At 46.8% G+C, this 27,168-nt stretch overlaps 6 protein-coding genes across 22 annotated transcripts; 2 read left to right on the top strand and 4 right to left on the bottom strand.

Moving 5' to 3' along the window:
• Positions 1–1,183: 1,183 nt before the first annotated feature.
• Positions 1,184–11,274, bottom strand: LOC117896964 (probable phosphorylase b kinase regulatory subunit alpha). Of its 9 annotated transcripts, none has more exons than XM_034805513.1 (13): positions 10,939–11,274; positions 10,229–10,833; positions 9,500–10,167; positions 9,111–9,434; positions 7,536–7,683; positions 6,209–6,538; positions 5,889–6,146; positions 5,540–5,704; positions 4,509–4,574; positions 2,919–3,580; positions 2,592–2,859; positions 1,904–2,501; positions 1,184–1,827 (listed from the first exon to the last, which is right to left on the bottom strand). In XM_034805513.1, exons 2-13 carry the CDS (start codon positions 10,803–10,805, stop codon positions 1,722–1,724), a joined length of 4,170 nt encoding a protein of 1,389 aa, XP_034661404.1. In that variant the 5' UTR covers positions 10,806–10,833; positions 10,939–11,274; the 3' UTR covers positions 1,184–1,721. The 9 variants fall into 9 exon arrangements, with proteins under 9 accessions (XP_034661404.1, XP_034661412.1, XP_034661452.1 ...); XM_034805521.1 differs by lacking the exon at positions 7,536–7,683 and adding an exon at positions 8,803–8,947; XM_034805561.1 differs by lacking the exon at positions 7,536–7,683 and adding an exon at positions 8,803–8,947 and having other exon boundaries at positions 2,919–3,175; positions 10,939–11,273.
• Positions 11,275–11,918: 644 nt separating this feature from the next.
• Positions 11,919–13,396, bottom strand: LOC117894242 (parafibromin-like). The gene is made up of 4 exons (XM_034801181.1): positions 13,271–13,396; positions 12,939–13,210; positions 12,368–12,815; positions 11,919–12,302 (listed from the first exon to the last, which is right to left on the bottom strand). Exons 1-4 carry the CDS (start codon positions 13,394–13,396, stop codon positions 11,919–11,921), a joined length of 1,230 nt encoding a protein of 409 aa, XP_034657072.1.
• A 1,146-nt stretch (positions 13,397–14,542) lies between these two features.
• LOC117897061 (puff-specific protein Bx42) lies at positions 14,543–16,639 on the bottom strand. Its single transcript, XM_034805661.1, has 3 exons — positions 16,274–16,639; positions 15,626–16,186; positions 14,543–15,564 (listed from the first exon to the last, which is right to left on the bottom strand). The coding sequence occupies exons 1-3, from the start codon at positions 16,494–16,496 to the stop codon at positions 14,702–14,704; spliced, it is 1,647 nt and encodes a 548-aa protein (XP_034661552.1). The 5' UTR covers positions 16,497–16,639; the 3' UTR covers positions 14,543–14,701.
• Positions 16,640–16,788: 149 nt separating this feature from the next.
• On the bottom strand, positions 16,789–17,364 carry LOC117897098 (protein CutA homolog). Its single transcript, XM_034805746.1, has one exon. The coding sequence runs from the start codon at positions 17,326–17,328 to the stop codon at positions 16,804–16,806; it is 525 nt and encodes a 174-aa protein (XP_034661637.1). The 5' UTR covers positions 17,329–17,364; the 3' UTR covers positions 16,789–16,803.
• A 121-nt stretch (positions 17,365–17,485) lies between these two features.
• Positions 17,486–19,081, top strand: LOC117897084 (ADP-ribosylation factor-related protein 1). Of its 2 annotated transcripts, XM_034805734.1 has the most exons (4): positions 17,486–17,646; positions 17,752–18,004; positions 18,067–18,342; positions 18,373–19,081. In XM_034805734.1, the coding sequence occupies exons 1-3, from the start codon at positions 17,554–17,556 to the stop codon at positions 18,321–18,323; spliced, it is 603 nt and encodes a 200-aa protein (XP_034661625.1). In that variant the 5' UTR covers positions 17,486–17,553; the 3' UTR covers positions 18,324–18,342; positions 18,373–19,081. The 2 variants fall into 2 exon arrangements, with proteins under 2 accessions (XP_034661625.1, XP_034661617.1); XM_034805726.1 differs by having other exon boundaries at positions 18,067–19,081.
• A 163-nt stretch (positions 19,082–19,244) lies between these two features.
• LOC117897015 (AP-1 complex subunit gamma-1) lies at positions 19,245–26,703 on the top strand. 8 transcript variants are annotated; one of them, XM_034805623.1, is made up of 16 exons: positions 19,730–19,988; positions 20,951–21,435; positions 21,520–21,581; positions 21,664–21,805; positions 21,880–22,068; positions 22,135–22,373; positions 22,447–22,523; positions 23,063–23,080; positions 24,029–24,285; positions 24,346–24,941; positions 25,007–25,145; positions 25,216–25,510; positions 25,575–26,057; positions 26,115–26,258; positions 26,346–26,453; positions 26,515–26,703. In XM_034805623.1, the coding sequence occupies exons 2-16, from the start codon at positions 21,419–21,421 to the stop codon at positions 26,623–26,625; spliced, it is 2,877 nt and encodes a 958-aa protein (XP_034661514.1). In that variant the 5' UTR covers positions 19,730–19,988; positions 20,951–21,418; the 3' UTR covers positions 26,626–26,703. The 8 variants fall into 8 exon arrangements, with proteins under 8 accessions (XP_034661490.1, XP_034661482.1, XP_034661498.1 ...); XM_034805615.1 differs by having other exon boundaries at positions 20,954–21,435; XM_034805640.1 differs by having other exon boundaries at positions 21,027–21,435.
• Positions 26,704–27,168: the final 465 nt, after the last annotated feature.

A 27,168-nucleotide genomic window follows, 5' to 3' on the forward strand; every position in this document is an offset into this window, starting at 1 on the left:
GCTTAACAAAACTAATAACAAAATTGTGTATTTTATTTCGAATATCAGCGACGATAGACAGAAACATCGGTGGCATCGGTCCATTGTCCTTCGCCCGGAATGAGTCGTGGCAGCGTCTTGCAACCGGCATAATAGAGTCTGTCCAGTGCCTTGTCGAGAATGCGTGCCTGTTTGTCTGGACAGAGCTCTCGATTCATTAGGATTAGCTCCCTCTTCAGGCAGTCCTTCGGGTCATGGCGCATTCGGTTGGGTAAACGCCGCTGCAGCTCCTCGAACTGTGCCCATTAGTTGCCCGTATCGCCGGTGAAAATGTACACAATAAAAACGATTATATTGCTCTTGCCTGCCCATACGCTCCAACAACAGCTGGTGGTCGTACGAGTGCAGGTCGTTGATGATCAGCCGCTTCATGCCACGTTCGGAGAGCTGGTTCGCAAAGTGATTCAAAATCTGAAACTCAATGCCCCCCACATTGGACGTCCACGAGTAGGCTTGCACATTCTCCTGCCGGGGAAAGTACTGCCCGAGTGCCAAGGCCGTAAGTGTTGTGCCCCCGCCCGGTGGTCCGATCAACGTCACAGAACGTAATCCCTCATTGACACTCAGGGCAACCTCCACGCGGTTGAGCGCCTGATCCTGATTTAATGTGTCCAATGGTTGATGGCAGTAGCCCATGGCTTCCTCATCGATTTGTCCGTCGGCAATGTGTCCGCCCAGTAGCTTCACTGTTGCCTTCCACCATACCGCCAGCTGGTTGGATACCTCAGTGTGCCATGGTGTCTTGGGCTTGGTCTTGGTCTTGGTCTTGGCGTTGGAGCAGAGAGCCAGGCAAATGAGCAACTTTTATCTTAAAAACTATTTCGAAGCCATAACCGCGATAACAATTGAATTATAAACTGAAACACAATGGTGTTCGAATTGAATTTCTGCATGGAAATGCACGAGGATTCGGCTTTGCCCCATCCATGTCCAATGGCTAACTCCTGCCCTTGCCTGCTGCTGCAATGCTTCTCTCTGCTGTCTACTCTCTGGAGCATTGTTTCCCTGTGTTTAATAGCTCGAGATTCACGTATTTGATAGTGCAATGTCACGGCAAAAATTAATACAGAGCACAGTTCTGGAAATTGCCTTTAAAATAACAAAATACTGAAATATAAACAAATAAAAGGCACACAATCAAGCATTAACATTGCAAACACACATTTTTATTGTAAATCTTTCGCGTTTCTTCATTACAATCAAAACGTTTCAAATGTGGGCTGGAAGTGGTGGGCGGGGGGGTCAAGGCATTTCTCAAAATGAAAACTTACGGATCCATGGATTTAATATCCATAATGGTTGAGGTTATCGAAGTGGATTACGAGTCATTTGGGTCCTATAAGTTATATATTTTCAACTCGTATAAAGCAATAAAGTGGGTTACCATTTACGGAATTTTTTGTTTTTTTGGTTAAAGCAAACAAACACGCAAAAAAGAACAAAAATAAAAGGGCATAATGGGCAAAGAGGCCTTTCAAATATATACAATCGGCCTCTGGGTTAAAATTATACACACACACACACACGCACACACATAAAGAGAAAACGTGGGGCAGAGAGAGATAGATAGATAGGGGGTTGAGTGACTGAGAGAGAGAGAGAAAGGTAGGACGTTTCCAAAAGTTGCGAAAATTGGCATTAAGTGGTCGCAGATCCGTTTGCTTTCTGGTGCGGGATGGGCCCTAGGAAATGGCGCACTCCATTTCCCCGTGCTTGGGCACACAGTCCAATACAAGTGCGACGGCACGGGACATGTATGTCATGGTTCCAAAGCTGCCGCTGGGAGCACTACACAGGGAGAGAGACAGAGCGAGAGTTAGCTTTGAGGCGGTTCATGCATGCATTTTGTTCATGCTGTTCCTACCTGTCGTACAGATGCTGACATATATAGGCCGCACCGCCACAGAGTAACATTCCCGAAGCGGCCTGCTGCTGCTCCTTTCCATCCTTGATCTTGGCACAACACAGTGTGGCATCGCCCTGCACCTTGCGCTGATCCTCGAGGAACAGCTGATTGGCCTTGTGGACCAGATGCTCCACATAAATGATGCCGCCCAGTGTGGGCACCATATTGTGCTCGGTGACCAGGGTGAGCACCATGAGAGCCTCGACCACCAGCTGCCGATACTCGGGCTGTGGTATCTGATTGAGGGCCGTCTCCACCTCGAGGGCAAACTTAAGCTCGCCGGGCGTCATCTCCTGGGTGAGACTCTGCTGCAGCACACGTCCCTCGATGGCCAGGCCCTGGCACTTCTCCAGCACCGTCCAGACACGCGAGTAAAAGTCACGCGGCACACGATTAAGGGCGCCATCGAGGCGACGACGACGCAGCCACTGACCCTGGCGATCATCGATGGTCGCAATCAGGGCATCCTCGCCCTCGGGATCACCCAAGCCGATTTGGCTCTTCTTGCTGACGCGACTGCTCTTGCAGCTGACAATCGACAGATTGCCACGTGCCACTGCAAGGCGGAAGAAAATCAAATGAATGAATGTAAGGAGGATGAATGAGTGAATGGGGGACATGGGAGACATGGGGGACATGGACATACCACTGCTGACAGCAAACTCCTTGCCGCTGAGTATGTGATAGAGGAGATTCTTCATCTCGAAGGGCGAGAGGTTAAGTAAATGCTCCGATGCCGCCTCACCGTCACAGTTCAAGGTGCGTGACAGCTCCTTGGCCATCACCTGAATGATCAGGCCAACGCGCAGGCGCAACATTTCGTGAAACAACTGCGGCTCGGTGCGGATGAACATGGCCAGATAGACCATCAGCTCCTGGGTGAGCATTGCTGTGCTCTCATCATCTCCATAGGCCTGCCAAGAAGCACACATTAATATTGATTATGGACATTAATACTGTTTAATCTATTCACATCGTGTATCAGTTGACGCAGCTCGCCTTCGGGCAGGGGTGCCGTTATGGTGTGCTCGTTGTTCGGCGGCATGCCCACGGTGACCTGCTTCTGACGCACCAGCAAATCGGTGACGGCCTTGGCCAGATCCTCGACACGTTTGCCCAACATCCCGGCCGTGTGGCGCACCAGTCCCCAGAGCTTCTGCTGGCATGCCTTCTCGTAGAGGCCCTTGAGCAGGTCACGCACGGTGACCACGCGTCCCTCCTCCAGCATTCCTTCAGAGTGAGAAGAGTCGTTGTTAGACGGATTCACATTCAGATTCAGGCTGCTGCTGTTGTTGCAATTGTTAGTCGTGCTGCTGCTGCTGTTGCTGCTGTTGCTGATGTTGCTGCTGCTGCTGATATTGGCGGTGGATGCGGCAGCGGCAACGGCAGCGGCAGTGGCACCTCCTCCTGGTGCCGCTGCAGTTTTGGGCGTCGAAGTGGCATTGGCTTTATCCTTGGCGGCATTCGGAGTGGCTGTAATTGAAGCAGCAGCATCATCGATGATCACTGTGGGCAGCTTTGGCTTCCCCTTGCTACCACCACCTGCACCCTCTGCCCCGCCACCACCACCACCACCTGCAACATTAGCATTAGCCAGTCCGAGCACCACCTCGTCCACGAATTCTTGCTCGAGCTCTTAAGTTGGTGTTTTATTTGGTTTTTGTTTGGTTTTGGGTTAGTTTCGGGTTGCGTTAAGGAACAGCGAAAAGTATAGGAGCAATCGGTTGGATGTTGGTTGGTTTTTTGTTATTTTTTCCATGGTTAATGCAACATGCGGCACACCGAGAACATGCGTGGAATGTGTGTGTGATGCGTGTGTGCGTGTGCGAGGCGTGTGTGTTATTTTTGATGTGTAGCGTGGAATATAAAATAAAATGTAAAAGAAATACGAAAATTATAAGTTAGAAAACATTCATCAAAAGTGAAGCAAGTAAAAATATATTAAATGGTGGATCAATGTTTGATATAATATCATTTTAGAGCCATAACTTAAAGCGGAAAGCGCTTAAAACTGATGTGTTCAATGCTTAAATATTATATAAATAAAGGCAAAGCGGCGATTTATGATCAAACAATTGACAAAAATCACAAAAACAATGGGGAAAATGAATCACAAAAGAGTTGGAAATATATTTAACAGTTGAAGGAATTATAGGACAATATTTGGGAAAGTTGGGAGGAAACATATTATATAGTAGAGCAGATCAGCACAGAGGGCAGACAATCTTTGGCTTTAAGTAATCTCAAAAGTACACAAAGAGAGGTGGAAAGTTAGGGGAATTATTTGTCAATGTCTGGGGGAGAAACCAAGGCAGAAAAGGAAGGAGAGTAAATGGGATGCAAATGCAAAGAAAGTAGAATAGATACAACAAAAATGTTAAGTAAAGGTTATTGGCCAATCTCTGGCTATAAATTACAAAGGGAGGAAAGGAGTGGAGTGGAGTGGAAACAACAGCCTTGTCCTCATTTAGATGCTCTCACAAAACCACGACGACGACCATCAACATTAGCAACGATCTACAGCCATCCATAGACAGATTTGGGAACGAGAAGACAAACTTACCTCCAGCTCCGGCCACGGCCACGGCAGAGGCATTATCATCCGATTTATTCTTAAATCCCAAGCCGGCTGTAGACATTCTCACACATAACGAGTACGAAGAGAACGAAGAGTACGAAGAACGCAGCACGAAACGTTGCACGATGGACAAGAACAAGAATGTGAATGTTTTAAGGGGTACAATGAGCACAATAGACGCGCATTAAAACGATGGAATGCAGATCAGACTTATACCTAGGACTAGTGTTTGAAAGAAGATAACCTTAATCGAAAGAAGTTAACATAACTAGAAGCTTCTGCTTACATCTGCGCCCCATCTCTACCTCTTTGGCTTTCGTTCGCTTTCAGCTAGCCTGTCCAAGCTGCTCTCGCGCTCTCTTAAGTCCAGGATTTAACCATGGTAGAATTAGTAATAGGTAACGTATTCACCACAGTGCTTCTCATTCGAGGACCATATGCAGAACGTAAAACGTTTGCTATCTCTCTCTAGCGCTTGCCTCTCTGAGCGTGGTGAATAAGCTTATGGTCCTCAACTCAGCTGACGACGTTACCTATTAGTAATTCTACCATGGATTTAACCTAACTTCCACTTTGTATCCATTCACAGAAACCAAACTGCAAACTAAATAGTGATGCATGTTTGAATCTTCTCAGGGGTCCAGCTCCAAGGTAGAAGATCACCAAATGCAGACAGTAAGAGTCGTCAATGAGAATGGACTTTGGTACCCTTACCCTTATCTATGCTCTATTTATGAGTATTTTTTTGCAAACCTCCAACTACATTTGGTTTATGCATCCCACAATCCCTTCAAGAATTGTTCTAAGCTCAAAAATATGAAATCAAGTGTGCTTGTGTGTGTGTGTGCTTGTGTGTGTGTGTGTGATTGTAAAGCGTTGGCATGTGTTCCATAACATTTGTGTGTCCTTAGAGTAGATAGTGAAAGCTTTAAGCTGATCTATAACCATATACTTATATTGTTTTATTGTGGCTTGCGTGTGTTCGGTTTTTGTGTTCTTTCCTTGCTGGCACTCACCTGTGTTGAAGTCAAGGCCCTGCGTATCGACGAGGTACTGCAGTATGTCGCCCTGCTCCTCGAGATTCTCCGTTTCGCGCAGCATGGCAATCAGCTCCTCCACTTCTGTGTCAGCAAAATTGGTTTCCGCCCGATGGCGTTGAATGAGAATTTTTGGCACCGTTACTACAACATATTACACCAATACGCAAGGCAAGCACAAAGAAATACCCAAAGAAATGAAAATAAACAATAAAAAGATAAGTGTGTAAGAAAATAATTTACAGCAAAGTGGAAACTAAATTCGAATTCGAGAAGAAAGACAAACGCATAATTGAGCAACTATTTGTGGGCTGGGGGAGACACTAACTCTCTTGCTGGCGCACGAATTCGCTGCGCCTGTCGATGGCCGAACGATTCTGTCCGTGTGGATCCACGGGATAGATGTTCTCGCGTATGACCAGCTCGTTGCCCAGCAGAAGACTCGGCGTGCTGGGCCCCTCCTCGGGCGTGGTGGCAAACACTGAGACGTGGCTCTGCTTGTTGGCCTGGAGCCAGGGCGGCGGCACCACCGACGAGAGTCGTCGCTCTGTGAGCGGTGAGGGTCCCTCCATGCCAAGGTTGTCGGCTGCAAAACACACACACACAAAAGAGTTATACAAAATGAGCACAAAACACGTTTCCACTTACAGTCGACATTTATGGAGCGCGTCTTCTTGATGGCTCCCTTGCAGGACATGCGACGGCGCAGAGTCCGTGGCCTCAGCTGTCCGCCGCGTAGATTCATTGTGCTGCGATTGCTAAACGATCGCAAGAGATGCTCGTCCAAATACGTTTGCACATCGGGATGCAGACGATCCGGATAGCCATCCTCGGTGCTCCCCAGAAAACTCAAGTCCGTGATGGCCGACGTGTTGAGAAAGTCCTTCAGGCTGCCCAGCATCACGCGGGTGCCGTTGATGTAGCCAGACTTGAGTTTCCGCATCGTTTGGATCATGGCCAGCGGTATCTTGTCCTGGTCTGGATCGTTGATTGACAAAATGTTAGCTAAACTTCTGCTTCTCTTTTGCGTTTCGTCAGAATTTATGATTTGTGTGGATGAGTGGCTCATGTGGCTCTTGTTTCGAATGGAATGGAATGGAATGGCGTTTGTGGTGTTGTGTCGTTATTAGGGCGCTGTTGCTTATAGCTATGGTTTAGTCACACAATAAATACAACAGTGGCCTATATATAATATATTTATGCACGTATTAGGTACACAGGGACTCCAGCACCTTCAGTGGGGATTTTGCAGGGGATTAGTCAAGTGCGCAGATCAAAGCATGACCAACAAAAATGCATACAAATTAGGAACAAGTTTATCCACAGCCGCCAAGCAAAGGGGCTACACAGTGAGTGGGTGTAGTTTGTAATTTTACACAGAAATTAGCTATGTACATCAATTTTGCATAAATTATTTATGGTTTTTCCGGCACCGAAACAAAATGTACGTTTGCTGATTTGAAAAGGATTAATTATTGTATGCAGATGGCAAATTTGCACTCTAAATTTTGATTTTATTCATTGCACAGAGCCAGGCTGTGCGCAGGTTTAAATTTACCATAAGCGAACGGACTGAATTTCGGGGAAACTAAAGCGACCATAGAGCAGGGGGTTCATGGAGGGATTTTGGCAAAGAAAACAGAGTACACATAAGAAAGAGGAACAATAAATGTTTAGGGGAGAATATTGCATAAATTATTTACAAACGTTTTAAGAAAGTTTAGAGGCAGCAGAACGAGGGGAGGAGTAGCAAGTAGTCGAAGAGCTGGAGGAAAGACTAAATGCAGACACAAGCCAAAGTATCATTAGATTAGATTAGAGATTACAGAGTTCAAGGATCACAGGATCAATAAATCAACAATTTGTTGTTGGTTCTGTTGTGTGTGTGTGTGTGTGTGTGGGAGGATTGTTTATTGTTTTTGTTTGGGGATGCAGATTCGGTTTGAGTATTTGGAATTTTGTAATTGGTAATTACCTAGCATATAGTGGGTTGCCATTAGTGTAATTGTCGGCCTGCCCAACATGTGACGCCAATTGTTGGTCAAGAATGCTAAATTTGTGGTAAAGTTGCTGGCAAGCAAATCGGGATCGCGTGTTGTATAGTATTCTTCATAGTCGATATGCTGTGTAAGTGTTTGATTTGGTTTGTTGTTTGTTGTTTGTTTTGTTGGTTTGATTGATTGTTTTTGTTTGTTTTGTTTTGTTTTGTTGGTTGATTGGTTGCATTTCGTATAAAATAGACAAGAGAAAGGTATTTTGATTGGTTTTTGTTGCATCGATTCTCTATGGCCAATTTGCAGTGGAGTGCAATGGAATCTCAGAGGATAAACTCAAGAGTACAAATCAATCGGAGCGGGAAAGTAACAAATGGAAATGTCAACTAAAAACTAAGTAAAATCCATTACAAGAGTATATAAGTATATGTTTAAGTATGTATGTTTGTTTGTGCATATGTATTTATGTATTGTTTCTATATTCTAATATTGCATCTACTACCAAGTGTTTCTCTTTTCTGCCATAACCAAGAACTAAAGTAAAAAATAAACGATAATGATTAAAACTAGTCAAATCGATTGCCCAATGTCGCATGCTTCAACAAGTCCCCGATTCTGATTAACAATTCATTTAATTAGGAGTAGCAAAAGAATTGGCCTTAGCAATGCTCAAACTGGAACTTAATCAATTCAAAGACTCGTACGCACAACATCCAGCCGAAGAGGTGCATACGAGGGAGGCGTTTCACAGTGTTTATATAAAGTAAATAAAGTAAAATGTGAATTCAATTGTGGGAACTTATTGAACCATTCATATGGTTGGTGCACATATGGCATCCACTGGAAGCAGCGTCGGGGGGGAGCACTTGAACCGCCATTTGGCAGTAAATATCCAATTGGAAGCCACTTGCTGCGGCCATTGAGGGCAATCGAGTATAATAATATATCGCAAATGATTCGCTGATAAATAAATTCAAGTGCGTATGTGTGTGCGCGTGTGTGTGTCAATTAGTTTATAAACAATACAGAAAGAAACCAAACGCAAACCCTTGCAAGTAAATAAATAAAATAAAAACAGAAAGGGAGCAACAAGTTAAATGGATAGCAAGGGGGGAGAACCACACACAGAGAGCGATAGATCGAGAGAGAGAGGGAGAGAGATACTTATTAAATGAAATAACAATTAAAATTGATGAAAGAGTAACAGAAAAGAGAAATATTTGTTGTGTTGTCTGTGAGGGAACCGACCTAAGTGGATGCGCTTCAGCACCAGGGTGACCAGTGGCCGGCCCAGCAGATCCCAAGCGGACTTGAGAAAATTGATTTCGCCCTTAAGGATGTCGATCATGAGTTCGTTATCGGAGGCTATATAGAAGCGCGACAAGTCGGCAAACTGATGCACATCATACGAATAATATAATAATAATAATAATAATAATGATAAATAAAAATCAAATAAATAGAGTAGAAAAGAGCTCAAAGGAGAGCAAACAGAGGAGACAGGAGAAAGGTGACAGGTTCTGGGAGCAGCGAGGGATGCAAAACTGTGAACTCACCTGCGGCGTGAAGGCGAATATACGATCCTTCAGGGAGTACAGCTTGCTGGTGCTGAGTATGCCCACATCACGGGACTTGCGACCGCTGAGGCCGAGCTTCCGATTGCGCCCCAGATACGTGTACAGGTGGCTAAGGACACGGGCGGGCTGCACCTCAATGGGCGCCACCTCGGCTATGGTCTGGACATGCAGATCATGCTCGGCCAGCTTGTCGCGTATCTCATTGTCCTCGGCAATGATCACCACTTGGACGACCACATCGGGTTTCTTCTGGGCACCCAGACGGCGGTTCAATGGATCCAGCTCACCCACAGCCAGGAAGCCCTGCAGCCAAAGTGGAACTAGAATTAGTTTCAATTGCAGAAATTTCCTCACCATTTATACTTTACCTCCTGCAGGAGACGGCCCAAAATGAACAGCGATTGACCCCACAGGAAGGGACAACGGCCCACAACTTCGCGCAGCTGTGATCCTGGCTTTTGATACTCGAATCCAACCAGATCCTGGGGCACAGCATAGCTTTCGGGCACCAGCAGTGTGCCGTCCTCGGAGCGGACCATTATCTTCTCCAAGCGATCGGCATACTCCTGCACCGAGCGCTTGTCGTTTTGAAATGCATGGAACAGGATGAGGTAGCAGAAGAAGAGCGGCCATTCGCACTCAATGTTCTCGAACATGCGCAGCTCCCAGCGCTCGTAGTAGAGCCTGGAAGGATCCTCTTTCGGTGTGCGATAGCCATCGCGCAGGAAGCGCTTGCAGCCGTATTTGCCCTGCAAGCGGGACAGAATCGCATCTTTGGTGTTGTGTATCAGCTGGGCATCGTCCACGGCGAACGCGGGGAATCCAATCACACACAGGAGGCCCGAGTCCAGCTCCTTGCTGTTGGATTCGCGTGGCAGCATGGACTGAAGCACAGCCTGGCATTTGTGCGCCTCATCGGCAAGTACATGAATGACGCTGGCCGGTCCGCCGCGTGCCCCAAACAAATCCAATTCGTTCATCGCCTCCAAGGCGGCCTTGGCCATGCCAATGGAGCTGGCATTTAATTCCGGCTCACCTGAAACACAGAACTCTTGTTATTTAAGTGCGCCACAAGGTGGAGGAAAAGTGTAACCCACCATGATTGGTCTTGTCGCCACGCTCCCAGATGCCATAGTCGGGTATGGAGTAGGCCGATTCGATGTAAAAGACCAGATTCTGTATGAACGACACCTCGTCCAGGGAGAAGACAATCTGCAGACCGGAGGCTGTCATTTGGGCCAGGATCAGCAGATACAGAGAGACGGCATCGATTTGCAGGTGTCCCCACTCGCCATCCCCGACCACGGGCAGGCCATTTTTGCTGGAGTACTTGGCATGCAGCGAATCGTAGGGGCTCTGGGTCATCTTGAACTTTTCGACCTTGTCCTTTTGGTTCATCATGGCCATGAGCAGGCCGCGCATAAGCTTCACACAGCTCTGCTCCAGCTCGTAGCATTTGGCACGATCCTCATCCTGATCGGCTATCTTCTTGTAGGCCATCGACAAGCCCCAAACGGCCAGGATGCAGTACACATTGTCGCGTATCCATGCATGCGAGTTGACATTGGAGGCAGGAAATAGGCCGGTCACCGGCTCCTGGTGCGCCAATATAAGGCGATGAACAATCCGCTGATAGTAGTCCAAGCGGACGCCCGAATTGCTACGTGAACGCATCTCGCAGTTCTGTGTGCTGTCTCTGTCACTACACGTACAAAAAGAGCATGCCATGTGTTAGGTTTGCTAAAATCGTTGGATGCTGCTTCTGCTGCTGCTGCATGCAGCTGCTGCACTTGACATGATCACTTACATAATTTAGAATCGTTTGTTGTGGTCTGTGGGGCAGCCAGGGCACGCACGCATGCAATTGTTGTCTCACGGCCGTGAGATGCGCCTCTCACAGAGGCAGAGGAGGATGACCAACCGACCCGACCACTGCGACCACACGCTTCATCAACCCCTAGAACCCGCTAGAAACGTCGTCAGCACTTGCAATCCATCTCATTCTCGATGAGAAGTCGTATGTGAAGTAACGCGAGTTGCCACAATCAATATCAATGTATTTTCTGTCCGTTCTTTGCAAACAAAATGTAATTGTAATTAAAAAAACCAAACCAAAAGTCAACTCAATGTCATGCAGTGTGACCGGAGGCGGCCAAACAGTTTTGGTTCGTTAATGAACAAACCAAAAAACGAACTATTTATCGTTTATTCTTGTTCATGATCGGAAATCTTATTTCTCGAAGAGCTAATACTCTCAGCACTAGACATACAATTTTACGGGATGGAGTAATACCTTTTTTACAAGATAAGCCAACGATAAGCACTCTCCTTTATTTAATAGTCTATAAAGTATGGTTTATGAAAATAGGGCCAACAAGAGATATCGCTTATAAAAAATACTAGAAGAACAACACTTCTCGATCGAAAAAATACTAAAACAGCATTAAATGCAGGGTTGCGACCTAGAGAGGGTACAAAATGGAACGAACCATAAGTTCGAGCTAGTTCACTGAATTAAAATGAACAAATTGTTGGGCGCCAACTTCAACTCCAAAAAGAAACTTTTTTAAATGAGACTACCATAGTCTATGGATTAATACAATTAATTGTGACATAAATGAGAGACATAAAACAGGCTATTCTCCAACGAATGAAAAAAAAAATTGTGTACATACAGATGCGTGCCAAAAGTGTATTTATTTTATTGTTGAACGGTTCCAAAAACCTGAGAACGTTCTTACCACTCCCTCTAGCAGCTATCTCTACATGGCCTTGGCTTTGCTGCAGCTAGTAGTATGTATCAGCTGGATAATAATCATCTAGGAGGAAGCGAAATCTTGCATTGGAGTGAACAAACTTGTCCAGTGTGCCCCAAAAGGAAAGCAATGTGCCGCTGTGTGTGTACGGCTCGGGGAGATTAATCTCGAGTGGATTCACTTCCTTGGTGTCCAACATTTGGGCGAGATCCTGATGCACGGGTGTGCCCTTTAGGTAAAGGTGAAAGGCGCACACATTCAGGAAGATCAGTTTGGCATTGCCCTTCCAGGGCCACCAGCTCTTGAACTGTTCGATGGGGCCGCAGGCAAAGACGGCCACAATGCGACGCCACTCATCGCACGATGCCAACTTTGCGACATCATCGACGACTTTATATTTCCTACTTACGCCACCCTAAGGTAAAATAAGTAAATCGTCAGCGGGGGAGGCTGATAATCAGGACAAAATGCAATTCTTACCGCAAACCAGCGCTCTATAATGACCTCCTCGCGAGGCTGCTCTGCTGGTGCCCAGGGACACGGACGCCCCTCCGACTGCTGGAACTTCAGATCCACCAGCAAGGCTCTAACATTTTTCAAAGTGATCAGGCCATCGGGAGCTGCTGGCAGCACTATGATGGGCAGGCGCATCGCGGGATGCACCTGATCGAGACTCTGGAGGCGATAGGGACCCTCGGGAAAGTGAGTGCCCAGCGGATCGATCACAAAGCTCGTCTGAGTGGACAGCGGCTGGAGGAACTTCTCCTGCTCGTAGCGGTTGTACTTTGGCCAGAAAGCAATCGGAGCAGCTGTCGTTTCCTGCCCCGCCTCTGGTTCAGGCGTCTGGGGGGAATCGGTTGTGGTTTCGGTATCCACGCTGGATGAGTACAGTGGCTCCTCACTGGAGGAGGCAGGGGGAGAGGTAGAGCTAGAGGTAGAGGAAGAGGTAGAGGAAGAGGTAGATGAAGAGGTAGATGAAGAGGTAGAGTAGGAAAAAGAGGGGGAAGAGGAGGAAGAGGAGGAGGAGGAGGATGTTCCCCTTCTACCCAACACAACGGGCATATCCCTGCCGCAAAGATCAGCAATTTGATCGCCTCCCTTGGCACGTGGGGTCTTGGGCACTGATTTTCTCTCCGTGGGTGTGGCTGCCTTTCGTTTGAGAACGGAAGATGGACTGCACAGTCTTAGATACGGTATGGTGGAGGGGGAATCCACATCGCTATCCCCGCTGGAAGCAGCCTCCCCTGCACCAGCAGACTCTCTGGCGGCGGCGGCGGCGACGGCTGTGGCAGCTTCACTCTCTCCCAAAGGAGGCAACGGGGACTGCGGAATATCAACTTCTTTCACATCTGTCCAACATTTGGTGGCCTGGAGCTGCCTCACCCTTGCCTTGTGCTCCTCCAGCGTTCTTATCGCCTGCCGCTGCATGAGATTATCGGCCAGGGGCTGGGAGTCGGCGCAGTCAGCCGTTTCCTTTTTACGCTCAAAATTCGGGCCCGGGTTTTCCATATTAAAAGTTTTTTCTTTCATTTTTTGAATTGAATAATCTGAATGGACGGATCGAAATTAGAAACCCTTGACGAGCAACGAGTGAACTACTACATAAAACGCATTTGTTTACATAAAAAAATGCCAATGCAGAAAAACGAAATTTAAGCCTAGATTGGCACTTTTGAGCCGCAACAACAAAATACCATTAGGAATTCGATAGACAGTAGCTGGAAAATACTAATAGGAATTCTACTCCCAAACACCGATAAGTAGCAATAAATAGTAGCAGGAAAATACCAATAAAAGAGCATCCAAAATTATAGCAGAGGGAACTGCTCGAAATGAAATTGTATATTCAATCAGTTGGATCCATCTATTAAATTTCAATTTTAAGGGTGAACTAAAAACCAGAAGGAGTCTCTTCTTCGGGGTAGTATATGGCTATTCTCCGCCATCGGGAGTAACATTTAAAGAAGCGCCAGGGGTCTTTCTATGCGCAGCAGTGCCCAGAACATTGCGGGTACTGCAAAAGAGTACCAAAGATCATGAGGAGGGTGGAGGAAGCTTCTGGATAAGTCTTTTGTGTGCCAGCAGTGTGGATTTTGCGCCGTGTCATCGAGTAGTATGTCTGGACATCGGAAATGCCCTCCACAATGACTATAAAACACTACTCTTCTGCCTACACATATTTACGGACTTATGGCATGTAGTTTGATTTATATAATGAATATAAACCAGAATAAAATACAAATAACTCATCAGTAAAGTATTTTTTACGGTTACTTTTTCAAATATTATCAAATAATCAGTTTCAGTATTTTGTCGATCGATTTTTGGTCCCCGAAAAAAATACTGGAAGACAAGAAAATACTAAAAAAACCACGGTTGTCGTAAATGCAATGTTGAATTTTGTTTTGAATTACCAGCAAGTTATCCATCAAATGGATAAAATCATAGCTCCTTCTCCATCTGCAGTTATCCGCTGAGCCGGAAAAAGTAGTCTGCTGATTTGGATATGGCACAGCCTTGCCAAAAAAAGAGGCACTAACCACATATAACCTCTAGCTTCTAACGATCCATGTAACGCTGTTCCTCGAGTCTCGTTATGGATGTGAGATGCTAATGGGCAATGAAGGCGGACAAGTATAAATTCAAATGCTCAAATTGCGACTTGTTTTCGTCAGTGTGATTATTATTCAATTTGCACAAGGAGTGTATGTCGATTATCAGTTATGAGGATGATGCGGATGCTGAGGCTGATGCTGATCAATGATCAGTGATGATTGATGATTATTAATTATGCAGCTGTTCGTATGCGGTGTTCTAGTCGCGACGACTGCGTTTGCGTTCCGATTGGCTGTTGCGCTCGCTCTTCTCCTCGGCCCGCTTGGGCGCCTTTTTGGCCATGTTTAAGAATTGATCGAGGCCGAAGGGATCCTCCTCCTTCTCGAATTCAACGGGTCCGCTGCGTTGGGCAGCGGCCGTTTCACGCGATGCCCCCGAGAACTGTTTGTCCGGCACAAATCGTTTGGTATTCACAATGGCATCCAGATCACCGCCATAATTGTCGCTGTCCGCCTGCTTGCTGGGCCTGTAGATGTGGTTGCCCAGGGTGTTGGCGTCGCGCCACGGCTTGTCGTACACATTGTAGGCCTCATCGTCACCGTAGCCCGAGTCCATGCCCTTGGTGGTGTTGAAGAGACGCTGATCGAAGAGGGCTTCGCCATTGCCGGCACTCTTGGCGGGCAGACCGAGGGCTATCTGCTCGGAAATGTCGCGCTCTCGCTCCTTTTGCAGCTTGGAGCGCTTCTCGGGCGCAGCACGCTGCAGATTTCTGTCACGCTGTCGCTCCCTTTGTCGCTCCGCACGCAGATCGTTGCGTTCCCGCGCCTCAGCCCCAATGGCCCCGCCGCCTCCAATGGGATCGCTTGCTGTTTCCGGATTGCGCAGGCCGGCACGCTCTTCACGCGCCCGCTGTGCCATCATCCGCAGCATGTCCTCCTTCTTCTCCTTCTCCTTTTGGGCCAGCTTCTTTTCCAGCTGGGCTCGTGCCTCCACCGCCTCGCGGGCCTTGCGATCGGCTATGTACAGGGCCTCGGCCATCTTGGCGAACTTCTCGTTGATGTGCACCTGCTGCAGGCCCCGTCCATCGGCAGCCAAACGCTTGTCCAGCGGAATGGTGTAGCCTATGGCAGAGAGTTTCAGTTAGAGTTTAATGGAAATGGCAGGGGTAGAGGGAGGACTCACCTTTGGCGTTCTTCCAGTTGGAAATGCAGGGAGGGATCTTCCATTCCTTTTGCTCCTTGACCGTCACCTTGCGTGACGGCGAGTGCAGAACTGGTGCCGGTGGAGATGGTGGGCCACGCGGGATTTTCTTATTGATGCGAAACTTGGGCGGCTCCATGGGATCCAGCTGGGCCTCCACCATCCTGATGACTCGCTGCTTGGCCCCCGAATTGAAGGCATCGCCCTGCTGGGACGGCGTGTAGCGAATGTATTGGGCCGGCCCCGCCTTCTGGGCATGACGGACGGGCAGTGCTGAGGTTATCTTTTGGTTGGTCAACTTCTCCAGGGCCAGGCGCGTCTCCTCAGTGGTCTCGGCGACGCTCTCCTCATCGGGACGCTGCAGCTCCTCGGCATCCTCGGCCAGCACCTCGGCAGGCAGAAGCTGCGAGATGGAAGAGTAGACAACTTTGTCTTTTCCATGTCCCTGTCGCGCTATCGCATCGTATTTGATTTTTCCCTGATCATCCAGCCGTACAGCCAATGCATCGGACTTCTTGCCCGTGGTACCCGGGGCACCAAGACCTAAGTGAAAGCCACAAAAAAACAAATTAGATCATATGAAAAATGCCCAGGTGGAGAGTCCCCGTGAAGCCTGCGCCCAGAACTCACCCAGTGGATATTGTGCCACATGAATTTCGGGAAATGCGCCGCCATCGCCAAAGTCAGCTTCTGTGCGGGGCACCCACTCCTTGCGACAACCGTAAGGGGGAGCTGCGATTTTGGCGGAGACCAGGGCTCCGATTTTCGGGGCACCTTTGGCGGCCAGGCGACGCTCGTCCTCGCGGTCCCAAACCGCATTGGTCGGCGTGGGTAGCAGACTCGACAGCGACATTTATTTGATTGCTTTTGGTTTTCCTTATTATTGTTGTTGTTGAACACCACCTTTTTGCGTTGCGTTTAAGTTTTGTGATACAAAATGAAAGAGATTGGGAGAAAAAAACACGCACACGCACACACAGCCAGTTGAGTAGAGTTGCCAGGGGTGCGGGAGACAGAATATATCGATATTGGCTGCCTGTCTTATCGATACTTTGATTTGGAAAATCGTGGAATTTTTGCCAATTTTTCAAAACAAGTATATTCAAATGAGATTTTATTCTAAGTGTATTTTTTTTACATTTTGCATGTTTGGGTCTAGTTTAGTCTTTGTTCTGCTTCAGCTCCGGCACTGTCTGTGCAATCCAGTTCAAATATGGCAAATTGCCATTTTCAATGGGCATGGAGATCACCTCGGCAACGCTGTGTGGATGATTCTCGCGGACGAACTTGCTCAGCTGATCGATGCGCTCCGTGCGAGTCTTGATCATCATCAGATACTCATCGTCCTCGGTGACTTTGCCCTCCCACATGTAGATGGACTCAATTTTTGGTATAATGTTGACACACGCGGCTATTTTACGGTCAATGATGCCGTGAGCCAACTTCTTGGCCGACTCCCTGTCCGGTGTGGTCACAAAGGCCACCGAATTGCTGCCGGCAATGTAGGATGAATCGCAAGTCTGCTGGTCTGTCATTTTGGTTGGAGAACACAAGATCCGCTTGGCCGTTGTTGTCGAGGCGAAGGCTGTGCGGCTTGTGACAGAAGCAGCAACACCGACAATTAGTAAATTGCGCGTAAACAACCAGCGGGAGGGCAAGAACCTGACACTGTCCCTATATTGCATTAATTATGCACTTTGCACAGCAGCGAACCGGAATCAGCAGTGCAAAACAACAACAACATTAAAAGCATCTGTAGAAGTTTAGGGTTGCCACTACTTCAAGATACTATCGATACTATCGACGAGGCCAATAGCTGCGGAAGAGAGGTGGTGCGACAGAGGCAGGCAGCTGTGACGACAGAGACAACAAAATCGAAGTTAACAACAATAAATAAATAGAACAAAAAAATGTACACACTGCTGCACGGCTTCTACAAATACTTTACACAAAAAGACGAGTACTGTGTGGTGATCCTAGGCCTGGACAATGCTGGAAAAACGGTATGTCTCAGCCATCAGAATCCAGACTGACAGACACGTCTGCAAAACTCTCTCTCCCTCTCATCCTGAATCTCTCTCACCCTCCAAATTCCGCCTACGCAACAGACGTACCTGGAGGCGGCCAAGACTAAGTTTACAAGGAACTACAAGGGCCTAAACCCAACGAAAATCACAACGACAGTTGGCCTCAACATTGGCACCATCGATGTGCAGGGCGTGCGACTGAACTTCTGGGACCTGGGCGGCCAGCAGGAGCTGCAATCGCTGTGGGACAAATACTATCAAGAGTCGCATGGCGTCATCTATGTGATAGACTCGAATGATCGGGAGCGCATGGACGAGTCGAAGATCATTTTTGGTATGCCCAAAGATCCAATCTAAAATCTCGATTTAATCTCTCCCCTCTCTCTCCACGAACAGATAAAATGATCAAGAATGAGCTGCTCTCGGGTGTGCCACTGCTTATACTGGCCAACAAACAGGATCTGCCCGATGTGATGGGCGTGCGTGAGATAAAGCCAGTCTTCCAGCAGGCTGGTGCCCTAATCGGTCGCCGTGATTGCCTCACCATTCCCGTCTCAGCGTTAACCGGTGAGGGTGTGGACGAGGGCATCAAATGGCTAGTCGAGGCCATCAAGCGGCATGCCTTAGTACGGCCGCCGCGAGAGAACGATTGAACGATGCAACGAGAGCAACAGCAGCAGCAGTAGCAGTAGCAGCAGCAGTAGCAGCAGCAGCCTTACCTACTAGTAGCTTTAACGTTTGTATATTATAATATTTAAGGTCTAAGGTATACAGTGTTTAGTTATAGGAGAGAGAGTGTGCAGAGTAGTATGGTTCCTTCCTACTGCTCTATTCATACATAAATATGTAGATAATGTTGTTATCCTTAAATGCCCCGAAAAAAACCCAAGCGTGAGTCTGACATTGCTTTGAATTCTTTATCTTCCCCCTCTTGTTCGCAACAGACCACGTCCAGACCTCTGCTCCAGTCAGTCCCTCAATGGCAGTTGTCAATGACGACTTTGCTTATCCAAAAAAAAAGGAACAACAGCAACAACAAATACCTGAAGCAGATTGTTATATGTTCTCACGGCGTGGTGTTATCAGCCCTCCGATAGATAAGTGTGTGTAGTTTTCGTCTCTATCGGACTGTGCCACCAATATAATACTGCAAACACTTGCAGTGGCGGAGGGGAGAGAGCTGAGGCCCCATGCGGCAGGCTATGTCAGTCTTCTGCAGAAGTTTCATCGGCTCGGGCCAGCCAGTCCGTCCATTGTGTTCATTCCGTTTTTAACGTTCAAATAATGGAATGATCTCGCCCCATAAACTATTAGTGCCTTAAACCTTCTCCGGCTCAGCGACCGACAACCAAATAAAAGAACAAGACCAAGAAAATATACTTACTTGTGGTTTTATATGTGTATTGTATATTGAAAGAGAAAAGCAGCCTACGGAATTACTTACCTGTTAATGTACATTAGATAACACGGACACAGTGTGCCTATGTGGAGCACTGTAGTGGGGCGTGCTTATCATTATTCCAGTGTCAGTGGAGCACAAAACCAGAGTGTTTATACATACGAGTGTTGTGTTGTGTGTGCAAGTTAGTTAATGCTTCCTTCCTGCTGCTCCCACAACTGCTGCTGCTACTTATTGATACTCCATCAAAATAATCACATCTGAGAGTCATGTATCCGTATTATGAGCAGGATTGGAGCGTGCTGCCACCGGAAAACAATCGCAGGTAAGCGGGCCTATTTGAAAATTATTTTGGGATTTTTAAAAATGACGTTATGGCTAGGCAGAGTGACCGCATTCACATTCTGCTGCACTCTCATGGATCATCTTTTTGGTATTTTTTGGAGCAAACCGTTGAGTCACTCGGAATTTAATGCTTGCAATTTAAATATTAATTTCATATTAACAATATTTCATTCAAATCGATGTAGTATAATAAATACTATTAGAATTGAACTAGAGATTTCTTTTGCACCAATTACAGTATTTTGTTGATCAACGCGTTAGTATATTTTTGCGCTTCTTTGTAAATATTGCCCTCTCACTCGCTCTACTACTGTTGCGCTCATCATCAACATATTTCTCTGCGAACATTTTTTTTACTTGTTACGTTGATTTTGTGGCATTTAAATTCAAATATAGCATAAACTAATGCAGTGAGAACATGTGTTGAACGTAGCCCACCCAGTTGTCGCCAAATTGAAATCATTCCAGCCAATAAAAGGCCCACCAGTGTGTCGAGTCCCCTTGTGTTGAAATTTTTTTTGTCGCGTTGTAAAATTTCGCATTGGAAGTTGGCTGACGCGGAGGCGGAGGGCAGGTGGTTAACCAAACACTAAATAAAACCGAATGACGCTTAGCCAATAAGAGCGCACTTAGTCGCCAAAGTGTTAAATAGTAGCTTAAATGCATTCAACCGACAAAAGTGACGGATTTTCTTCTCCAAAAAGGAGCATACGCTAAACAGGGCCTGCATGCATGTGTGCGTGTTTGTGTGTGTTGGTTGGTTGGTTGGTTGTATCTGTGTGTGGGCTTTCCAATGAATGGCATAAATTAGCAACAGAAAAGCGGAAAGAAAACCAGAGAAAACTCAAAGTCCCCTCTAACAATACGTGTTAAAATTCGTCAAATATTCGCAGATAGTATACAAAGTGCCTCCAGTGCCTTATTAATTCCACTGTCAATCGATATATTTATGTTGGTTAGTGAGTGTCTATCGATGACGGCAGCTGTTTTGGCCATTTGTATGGGTTTCTGGCCATTCATTAGTTTTGACAAAAAGTAGATCTAGTGATAACCATTAAGTGCAGAGATCTCTTCGTTAAACTCCACATTTTGCACATCCTTTGTGTTTGACTGCGGGTTTCTGAACATTCCAATTGGAATGTAGCTTGCATATTGAAGTATTTTGCCCTTTTGTGTGAGAGTGGTGAGTGTGCGTGCGTATTGGTGTCAATGCTTCAAGTGCGGTTTCAGGCATTAATCACTTAATCAATTTGCATTCCCCGCCCTGTCCGATCGACATATGTGTCTCGGCTCAGTTAACACCTGCTAGCCCTAGTTCGAGGGAAAGGGTAGTACAACTGTTTCATGTTGCTTGCTTTGCCTTGGCCAGATCGTGTGTACATTTGTTTGAACCAACACACACTCACTCAGAGAGAGAGAGAAGCACACGCACCCGCGCTCGGATGAAAGATGTCAAGTTTCATAACAACCGTTGATCTAGTGCCGTCAGCAATAAATGCTACTGCTCGCACTCATTTACCCAGTGGTCTTTTTTAGTAGATTAGTAACACGGGTGAAGAGAGAAGAAGACCGAGCTAGCGAGTGAGTAACCAGATTTTGCTGCCCATTATAGCAGAAGTGCAAGGAGAGCAGAGCGAACAAAAATATAACGGAATAGCGGCCGGCTGTTTCTTGTGCATTTACATATGTATGTATGTTCTGGAGTGTGAGTTCGCGTGAAGATCTGCATAAAAAACAAACGCGGCCGCCGTACCCTCGCCGACACGCCCACACGGCCGCCCACGCAGTCCAGCAGTCAAGAACGCGAACTTTAACGCGTAGGCCGGCAAAAACAGAAAAAGCAAAGAGGGAAAAACAAACACAGCGACAACAAAAGAAAGCGAACAGGCGTTCGCCAGCGTCAACAGAAATTGCAGTGGGGCCCCACAGAAAGAAAGAGCGTGAGAGAGCAGGCAAGCTGCAGACAAAAAGCTGCAAAAGTGATTCAACGTTTTTGCCTCCACAATGAATTCCGAGCATGGGTAGGCCTTACAACCGGCTTCAGTTACCTCATACTCCTCTCGCTAAAACCTCATTCTCTTCTCCATCTATCCACCCAAAAACAGATTCAATCCAGCCTTCAATATGGCCACCATACGGCAGGCATTTACAGAGGCGGTTGAGAGAGGTAAGTGAAGAGAAGGAAAACGTACTGTATGTGCATTCGATTAATTAACTTGATGATCATTGATCATCCTACAAACACACAGTCAGAATGCCCACGCCCACACGCCTGCGCGATCTCATCCGGCAGATACGCGCCGCCCGCACTGCAGCCGAGGAGCGTGCCGTTGTCAACAAAGAATGCGCCTACATACGGAGCACATTCCGGGAGGAGGATTCTGTCTGGCGGTAAGTCGGGTGGACTCAAGAGGTCCTGCCTTAAAGCAAACCCTCTAACAATTGCTTTAATTAAACATTTTCAGCTGTCGCAACATTGCCAAGCTGCTGTACATACACATGCTCGGCTATCCGGCTCACTTTGGACAACTGGAGTGCCTTAAGCTGACCGCCAGCACGCGATTCACAGACAAGCGAATCGGTTATCTCGGGGCCATGCTGCTGCTGGATGAGCGGCAAGATGTACACTTGCTGATCACGAATTGTCTCAAGAAGTAAATCCAAAGAGAACAAAATTAAATTTGAATTTAAATTGATCGAATCCCATGTCCATCTTTCAGTGACTTGAACAGCTCGACACAGTTTGTGGTCGGCCTGGCGCTGTGCACTTTGGGTGCAATTGCATCGCCAGAGATGGCACGTGATTTGGCCAGCGAAGTGGAGCGTCTGATGAAGTCACCGAATACGTACATCAGAAAGAAGGCAACGCTGTGCGCCTTTCGTGTGATTCGTCGAGTGCCCGAGCTGATGGAGATATTCCTGCCGGCGACGCGTTCACTGCTCAGCGAAAAGAATCATGGTGAAGTCCCTAAAAACAAGCACTACCAGTCGGTACTCTCTCGATGCTAACCATATTCCATCCATCTATGCAGGCATTTTGATCACCGGCGTAACGCTCATCACGGAAATGTGCGAGAACAGCTCGGACACGCTGATGCACTTTAAGAAGGTAAGCTGAAGGTTGTGGCCCAAGAAAATAATGTGTGTTCCCCACCGCCCCCACAGCAGAGGCTACATCCTAATACTAATACTACTAATGCTGCAGCTGCAGCTGCTGCTCGTGGCATCTTCTTCCATATGTCTCGTACTCTGATTTTTCTTTTCTTTCATACGTATTCTTTTTCCTCTTTTGTTTTTGTGGCGCTCGAAAAAGAAAAGCCTTGAACACAGGTTGGCGTCGAAACGTTTTGTGGCCCATCGTGCGGCCTTCTAGATATAGTTAAATCCAATCCAAAGCCAATCGCTAACTCTATGCATATATTGCCAACCCCTACCCAACCCCACCCTTATTTCTATATCTTAATTCTTTAAATTGCAAAATTACACACATTATTTTTGTTTTTCTGTTCCCTGGATCTTGTGGATCTTTTTTGTTTGTTTGTTTTTTGATCAAACAACCTGTATACTACAATTTTAATGCTCGTTTTTGTTTTTGATCGAATACCGCGCAAACACACAAAATGAAATTTGTTGTAATTTGCTTGCCAGGATAGCGGAAATCGAGAGGTATGATCGTTTTGTGCCTACTAGAAATATTCCTCCTATATAAAACGCCTCTCTTTCTCTATGTGTTTCTCTCTCTCTCTCTCTCGCTCTCTATGTATACATACACCTATTACCATGTATATTGTATGCAATACTTTTCTGTTTTGTTTTTGAACCAGTTTTTGTCTGTTGCCTATGTATATGTCTTGATAAATGTCGCGGCTAATGTAAAGTCAAAATTGAACAACGCTTAAAACGATTAAAACTCATGCTTTGATACTGGGTTGTGGCTGCGATAGGAGTTACCGTGTGTATTACGTGCAGGGTTTATCATTGCCAGTCGGCTTTATGAGTGCCAAGCACTCCAGTAGAGCCTTCACAAAACTGCAGAGAAAGTGCTATCAGGCTCCCATCTCTCCCAAATAACGCCACACATTGATGCGCTACTCAAGACGCACGAGCGAATGCTGCGAAAGAGAATGCCTAAGAATTCAAAATTTAATAATCTGCTTAAACGTGAACTTGGCCAGAACTTTTCGTCGTGTCTGAACGAAACTTTACAAGCAACTCCTAAGCGATGCCAAGACATATACATATTTAATGGATTTCACTTTTGGAGCGAGTGTTTTGTAGATCCACTAATGTTTTGTTTTTTTTTTTATTTTGTTGGTAGGAAGTCTCTCTCTCTATCCACTTTTACACGCCTGTACTACCTCCTGTACATAGAGTTTTTTTGACCCACGAGAGGTCTGTAACACACACAACCACAAAGAACCACGCACACACCACACCCAAACTCACCACACCACACGCTCACTCTCTCTCCCTGTCGTTGTCTTTCACACTGTTAAATTAAATACACACTATTACGAATTACTTTCTGCATTTTCCCTGTTACCGAATCTGAACGCTTTCGAACACCCACAACCAAGTTAATAATACTTTCTACTCCTCCACAAACACACACAGATTGTGCCGAATCTAGTGCGCATACTGAAGAATCTGATATTGGGCGGCTACTCGCCGGAGCACGATGTGAGCGGTGTGAGTGATCCGTTTCTGCAGGTGAAGATATTACGTTTGCTGCGCATCCTCGGCCACAATGATCCAGATGCCTCGGAGGCGATGAACGATATACTGGCACAGGTGGCGACCAATACGGAGACGAGCAAAAATGTGGGGAACACCATACTCTACGAGACAGTGCTTTCCATAATGGATATACGGTAAAGGGACTCTCAGAGTCTCAATAAGATATACTCATGTCTTTCCCTCTCTTTGGTCAGCTCGGAGGGTGGCCTGCGTGTCCTGGCTGTGAATATACTGGGACGATTCCTACTCAATTCGGACAAGAACATTCGCTATGTGGCACTGAATACGCTTCTCCGCACTGTCCATGCGGACACATCGGCAGTGCAACGGCATCGCACCACTATTCTGGAGTGCCTCAAGGACCCGGATGTCTCGATTCGTCGTCGGGCAATGGAACTATCGTTTGCCCTGATCAATGCACAAAATATACGTACAATGACCAAGGAGCTGCTGCTGTTCCTCGAGAAGGCCGATGCTGAATTTAAGGCTCAATGCAGTTCTGGCATGATATTGGCCGCTGAGCGCTATTCGCCCAATACGCGCTGGCATTTGGATACACAGCTAAGTGTCCTGATTGCCGCTGGCAATTATGTGCGCGACGATGTGGTATCCTCTACCATACAGCTGGTGTCCAGCAGCCCAGTGTCAGAGCAAACATACATCACGAATCGATTCTGGGAATCGCTGCAGGTGGCAAACCATTGCGAGGATAAGCAGCCATTGTTGCAGGTTGCCGTCTGGGCCATAGGCGAGTACGGGGACCTCTTCATGTATGGCTCAAATGAGGATGGTGAGTGTGGACGGCCATGGTGGTTATTTCCTCTTGCCAATTGTCTTTTCTTTTTTTGGTTTCAGAGTTTGAACGTCCCTCTGAGAGCGATCTGATCGCCATGTATCATAAGTTTTTAACCTCTGCTCAAGTCTCGACCACAAGCAAGCAATACGCCCTGGTCTCCCTAGCCAAGCTAAGCACGCGTCTGCAGCAATGTGTGGAGTGAGTCCAAGCCATCTCTCTCGCCTTATCAACGATCTCTTCTCTAATGCAACCCTCTTCCTGTTCTTAGGGAAGTACAAGCTCTAATCACCTCGTTTGGCAGCCATCTCAATGTGGATCTGCAGCAGCGAGGCGTGGAATTCACACAACTCTTTGGCCACTATAAGCATCTGCGTCCACCGCTGCTCGAAAAGATGCCGGCCATGCAGATCAGTCGCATAAGCTCGCAAAATGGCGAAAGTGGTGGCTCCTTTGATGACAATAGTCCAGATGTTATCGAGAATGGTGTGGAGGGTGTTGGCAATGTGGGCAATGTTGGACACTCACTTATCGAAAGCAATATGAATATGCTGGGTGACAATACGGTAAGGGCATTCCACCCCCACCCCCCATTTGTCTGCTCTATAAACTCCTCTCTCCTGTTTTTAGAACATTCTGCTGGATCTATTGGGCAGCACAGATCTGTCGGCGGGTGCCAGTGAACTGGTGACAGCCACCGATCTGTCGAATGCCGTGCATAAAAAGAACACCCGGAATGCTAATGATGTTGGCGTTTCCGTGTCCAATAATCAGGATCTGTTGGACCTACTTGATCTGGATATGACGGCCCCTGCGGCTGTCACAACGACGACGCCAGGTGCGGGCGGTATCTTGCTGGATCAACATCATTCCAGTGCAACTAACATGAATAGCATGCTGGGCGGCCTGGATCTGGGTGGCTTTGGGGCTCCTGACTCTGGCTCTGGCAGCGTACCCACAAATGGTAATGATCTGGTGGCCAGCATGCTGGGCGGCCTGTCCGGCGCCCCAGCCCCACCACCAGCAGTAGGAGCATCAGCAGGAGCGGATGGCAATGGCGGGATTCTACTGGGTGATCTAAATCCCACAGCAGCCTCCAACAACGTGACAGTGGTGACTATATACATAATAATTATTTAATCAATTTGTAATGCTAATTGTTTCAAATAGCCACCGCAGGGACCCAAGCTGACTGCGTTGGACAAGGATGGTCTGCTGGTGCAACTGGTGCCGGTTACGGGCAATGATTGCATGAGGATCTATATGACGACAACAAATGGCTCAGGAAATACATTAGAGCAATATTTGCTAAAGGTTAATGGATGCCCACTCCGCAAATTACGCATTTCTCCCTCTCTGACTGATACCTTTTTTGTCTTTATTTTGTCTTTTGGTCAACAGGCGGCCGTTCAAAAGAGTTTCCAACTGCAAATGCTGACACCGTCGGGTAACCTGCTGCCGCCTGGTGGTATTATCACGCAGGAAATGCGCGTAGTGGCCACATCAAATGTGAGTCTCCAGTATTCTCTATGGTATCCCTGATTAAACTGATATTTTCTCCGATTTTCAGGCGGTATTGCGTATGCGTTTGCGTATTCAGTATGCGCTCGATGGCCAGCAGCTGGTGGAGCAGACGGAGGTCAGTGGCTTTCCAGAGCAGCAGCCAGGACCAGCAGAATAAAAGAGTGTAACTTGTATTAAAGCAAAACTAGCCTAATATATCCAAAACAAACAACAAAAGAAATAAAAGCAAAAAAAACTCAAAAACGGAGAAGGAGAAGGAGATGGAACAGCAGCAACCAACAGCAGCAGTAGGAGGAGCAGGAAACAGGAGGAACAGAAATGAGCAACAATTCTAAAAGCTAACACACACACACACACACATACTGTGGTTGTCACACATTTATTGTAAATTAAGTTAACATTTGTACAATCACGTCTAGATTTCAGATTGGCGCCCAGCGCTGCCAGACTGGGGTTGTCCTCCAGTCAGCGCTCAAGCTAAAAACGGGCCCCATTTTCGTATTTGTTTTTCTAATTTATTTATATACTCTTTATCGCATTGATTTCTTGTCAGATTTTTTTGTCCATTGTTTTGTCCAATTTATTGTGCATTTTGTATCCGTGTGTTATTAGTGTTTTTTTTGTTTGCTTGTGTTTGAGTGTGTAAAAGACAACTTTCAGTTTTAATTTGTAAGACAATAAAAGTCAAAACCTTATAAAT

This window comes from Drosophila subobscura, chromosome A (genome assembly GCF_008121235.1).
Source record: "Drosophila subobscura isolate 14011-0131.10 chromosome A, UCBerk_Dsub_1.0, whole genome shotgun sequence".
Taxonomy (NCBI): Eukaryota; Metazoa; Arthropoda; class Insecta; order Diptera; family Drosophilidae; genus Drosophila; species Drosophila subobscura.

What these genes read in the sequence shown, in the direction of transcription:
- LOC117896964 (XM_034805513.1), bottom strand. Translation starts at nt 10,805, where the DNA reads ATGCGTTCACGTAGCAATTCGGGCGTCCGCTTGGACTACTATCAGCGG. An exon ending in GGCCGTGGCCGGAGCTGGAG is followed by an intron (nt 3,581 to 4,508) that starts GTAAGTTTGTCT and finishes CACCAACTTAAG; the next exon opens with AGCTCGAGCAAGAATTCGTG. An exon ending in TGTCAGCATCTGTACGACAG is followed by an intron (nt 1,828 to 1,903) that starts GTAGGAACAGCA and finishes CTCCCTGTGTAG; the next exon opens with TGCTCCCAGCGGCAGCTTTG.
- LOC117897061 (XM_034805661.1), bottom strand. Translation starts at nt 16,496, where the DNA reads ATGTCGCTGTCGAGTCTGCTACCCACGCCGACCAATGCGGTTTGGGAC. An exon ending in TGTGGCACAATATCCACTGG is followed by an intron (nt 16,187 to 16,273) that starts GTGAGTTCTGGG and finishes GCTTTCACTTAG; the next exon opens with GTCTTGGTGCCCCGGGTACC. An exon ending in CAACTGGAAGAACGCCAAAG is followed by an intron (nt 15,565 to 15,625) that starts GTGAGTCCTCCC and finishes TCTCTGCCATAG; the next exon opens with GCTACACCATTCCGCTGGAC.
- LOC117897015 (XM_034805591.1), top strand. Translation starts at nt 19,339, where the DNA reads ATGTATCCGTATTATGAGCAGGATTGGAGCGTGCTGCCACCGGAAAAC. An exon ending in TACAGAGGCGGTTGAGAGAG is followed by an intron (nt 21,582 to 21,663) that starts GTAAGTGAAGAG and finishes ACAAACACACAG; the next exon opens with TCAGAATGCCCACGCCCACA. An exon ending in ATATGCTGGGTGACAATACG is followed by an intron (nt 25,511 to 25,574) that starts GTAAGGGCATTC and finishes TCCTGTTTTTAG; the next exon opens with AACATTCTGCTGGATCTATT.
- LOC117897084 (XM_034805726.1), top strand. Translation starts at nt 17,554, where the DNA reads ATGTACACACTGCTGCACGGCTTCTACAAATACTTTACACAAAAAGAC. An exon ending in TGGACAATGCTGGAAAAACG is followed by an intron (nt 17,647 to 17,751) that starts GTATGTCTCAGC and finishes CCTACGCAACAG; the next exon opens with ACGTACCTGGAGGCGGCCAA. An exon ending in CGAGTCGAAGATCATTTTTG is followed by an intron (nt 18,005 to 18,066) that starts GTATGCCCAAAG and finishes CTCCACGAACAG; the next exon opens with ATAAAATGATCAAGAATGAG.
- LOC117894242 (XM_034801181.1), bottom strand. Translation starts at nt 13,396, where the DNA reads ATGGAAAACCCGGGCCCGAATTTTGAGCGTAAAAAGGAAACGGCTGAC. An exon ending in TGGAGGAGCACAAGGCAAGG is followed by an intron (nt 13,211 to 13,270) that starts GTGAGGCAGCTC and finishes GATATTCCGCAG; the next exon opens with TCCCCGTTGCCTCCTTTGGG. An exon ending in GGCAGGGATATGCCCGTTGT is followed by an intron (nt 12,816 to 12,938) that starts GTTGGGTAGAAG and finishes CTCTACCTCTAG; the next exon opens with CTCTACCTCTCCCCCTGCCT.
- LOC117897098 (XM_034805746.1), bottom strand. Translation starts at nt 17,328, where the DNA reads ATGCAATATAGGGACAGTGTCAGGTTCTTGCCCTCCCGCTGGTTGTTT.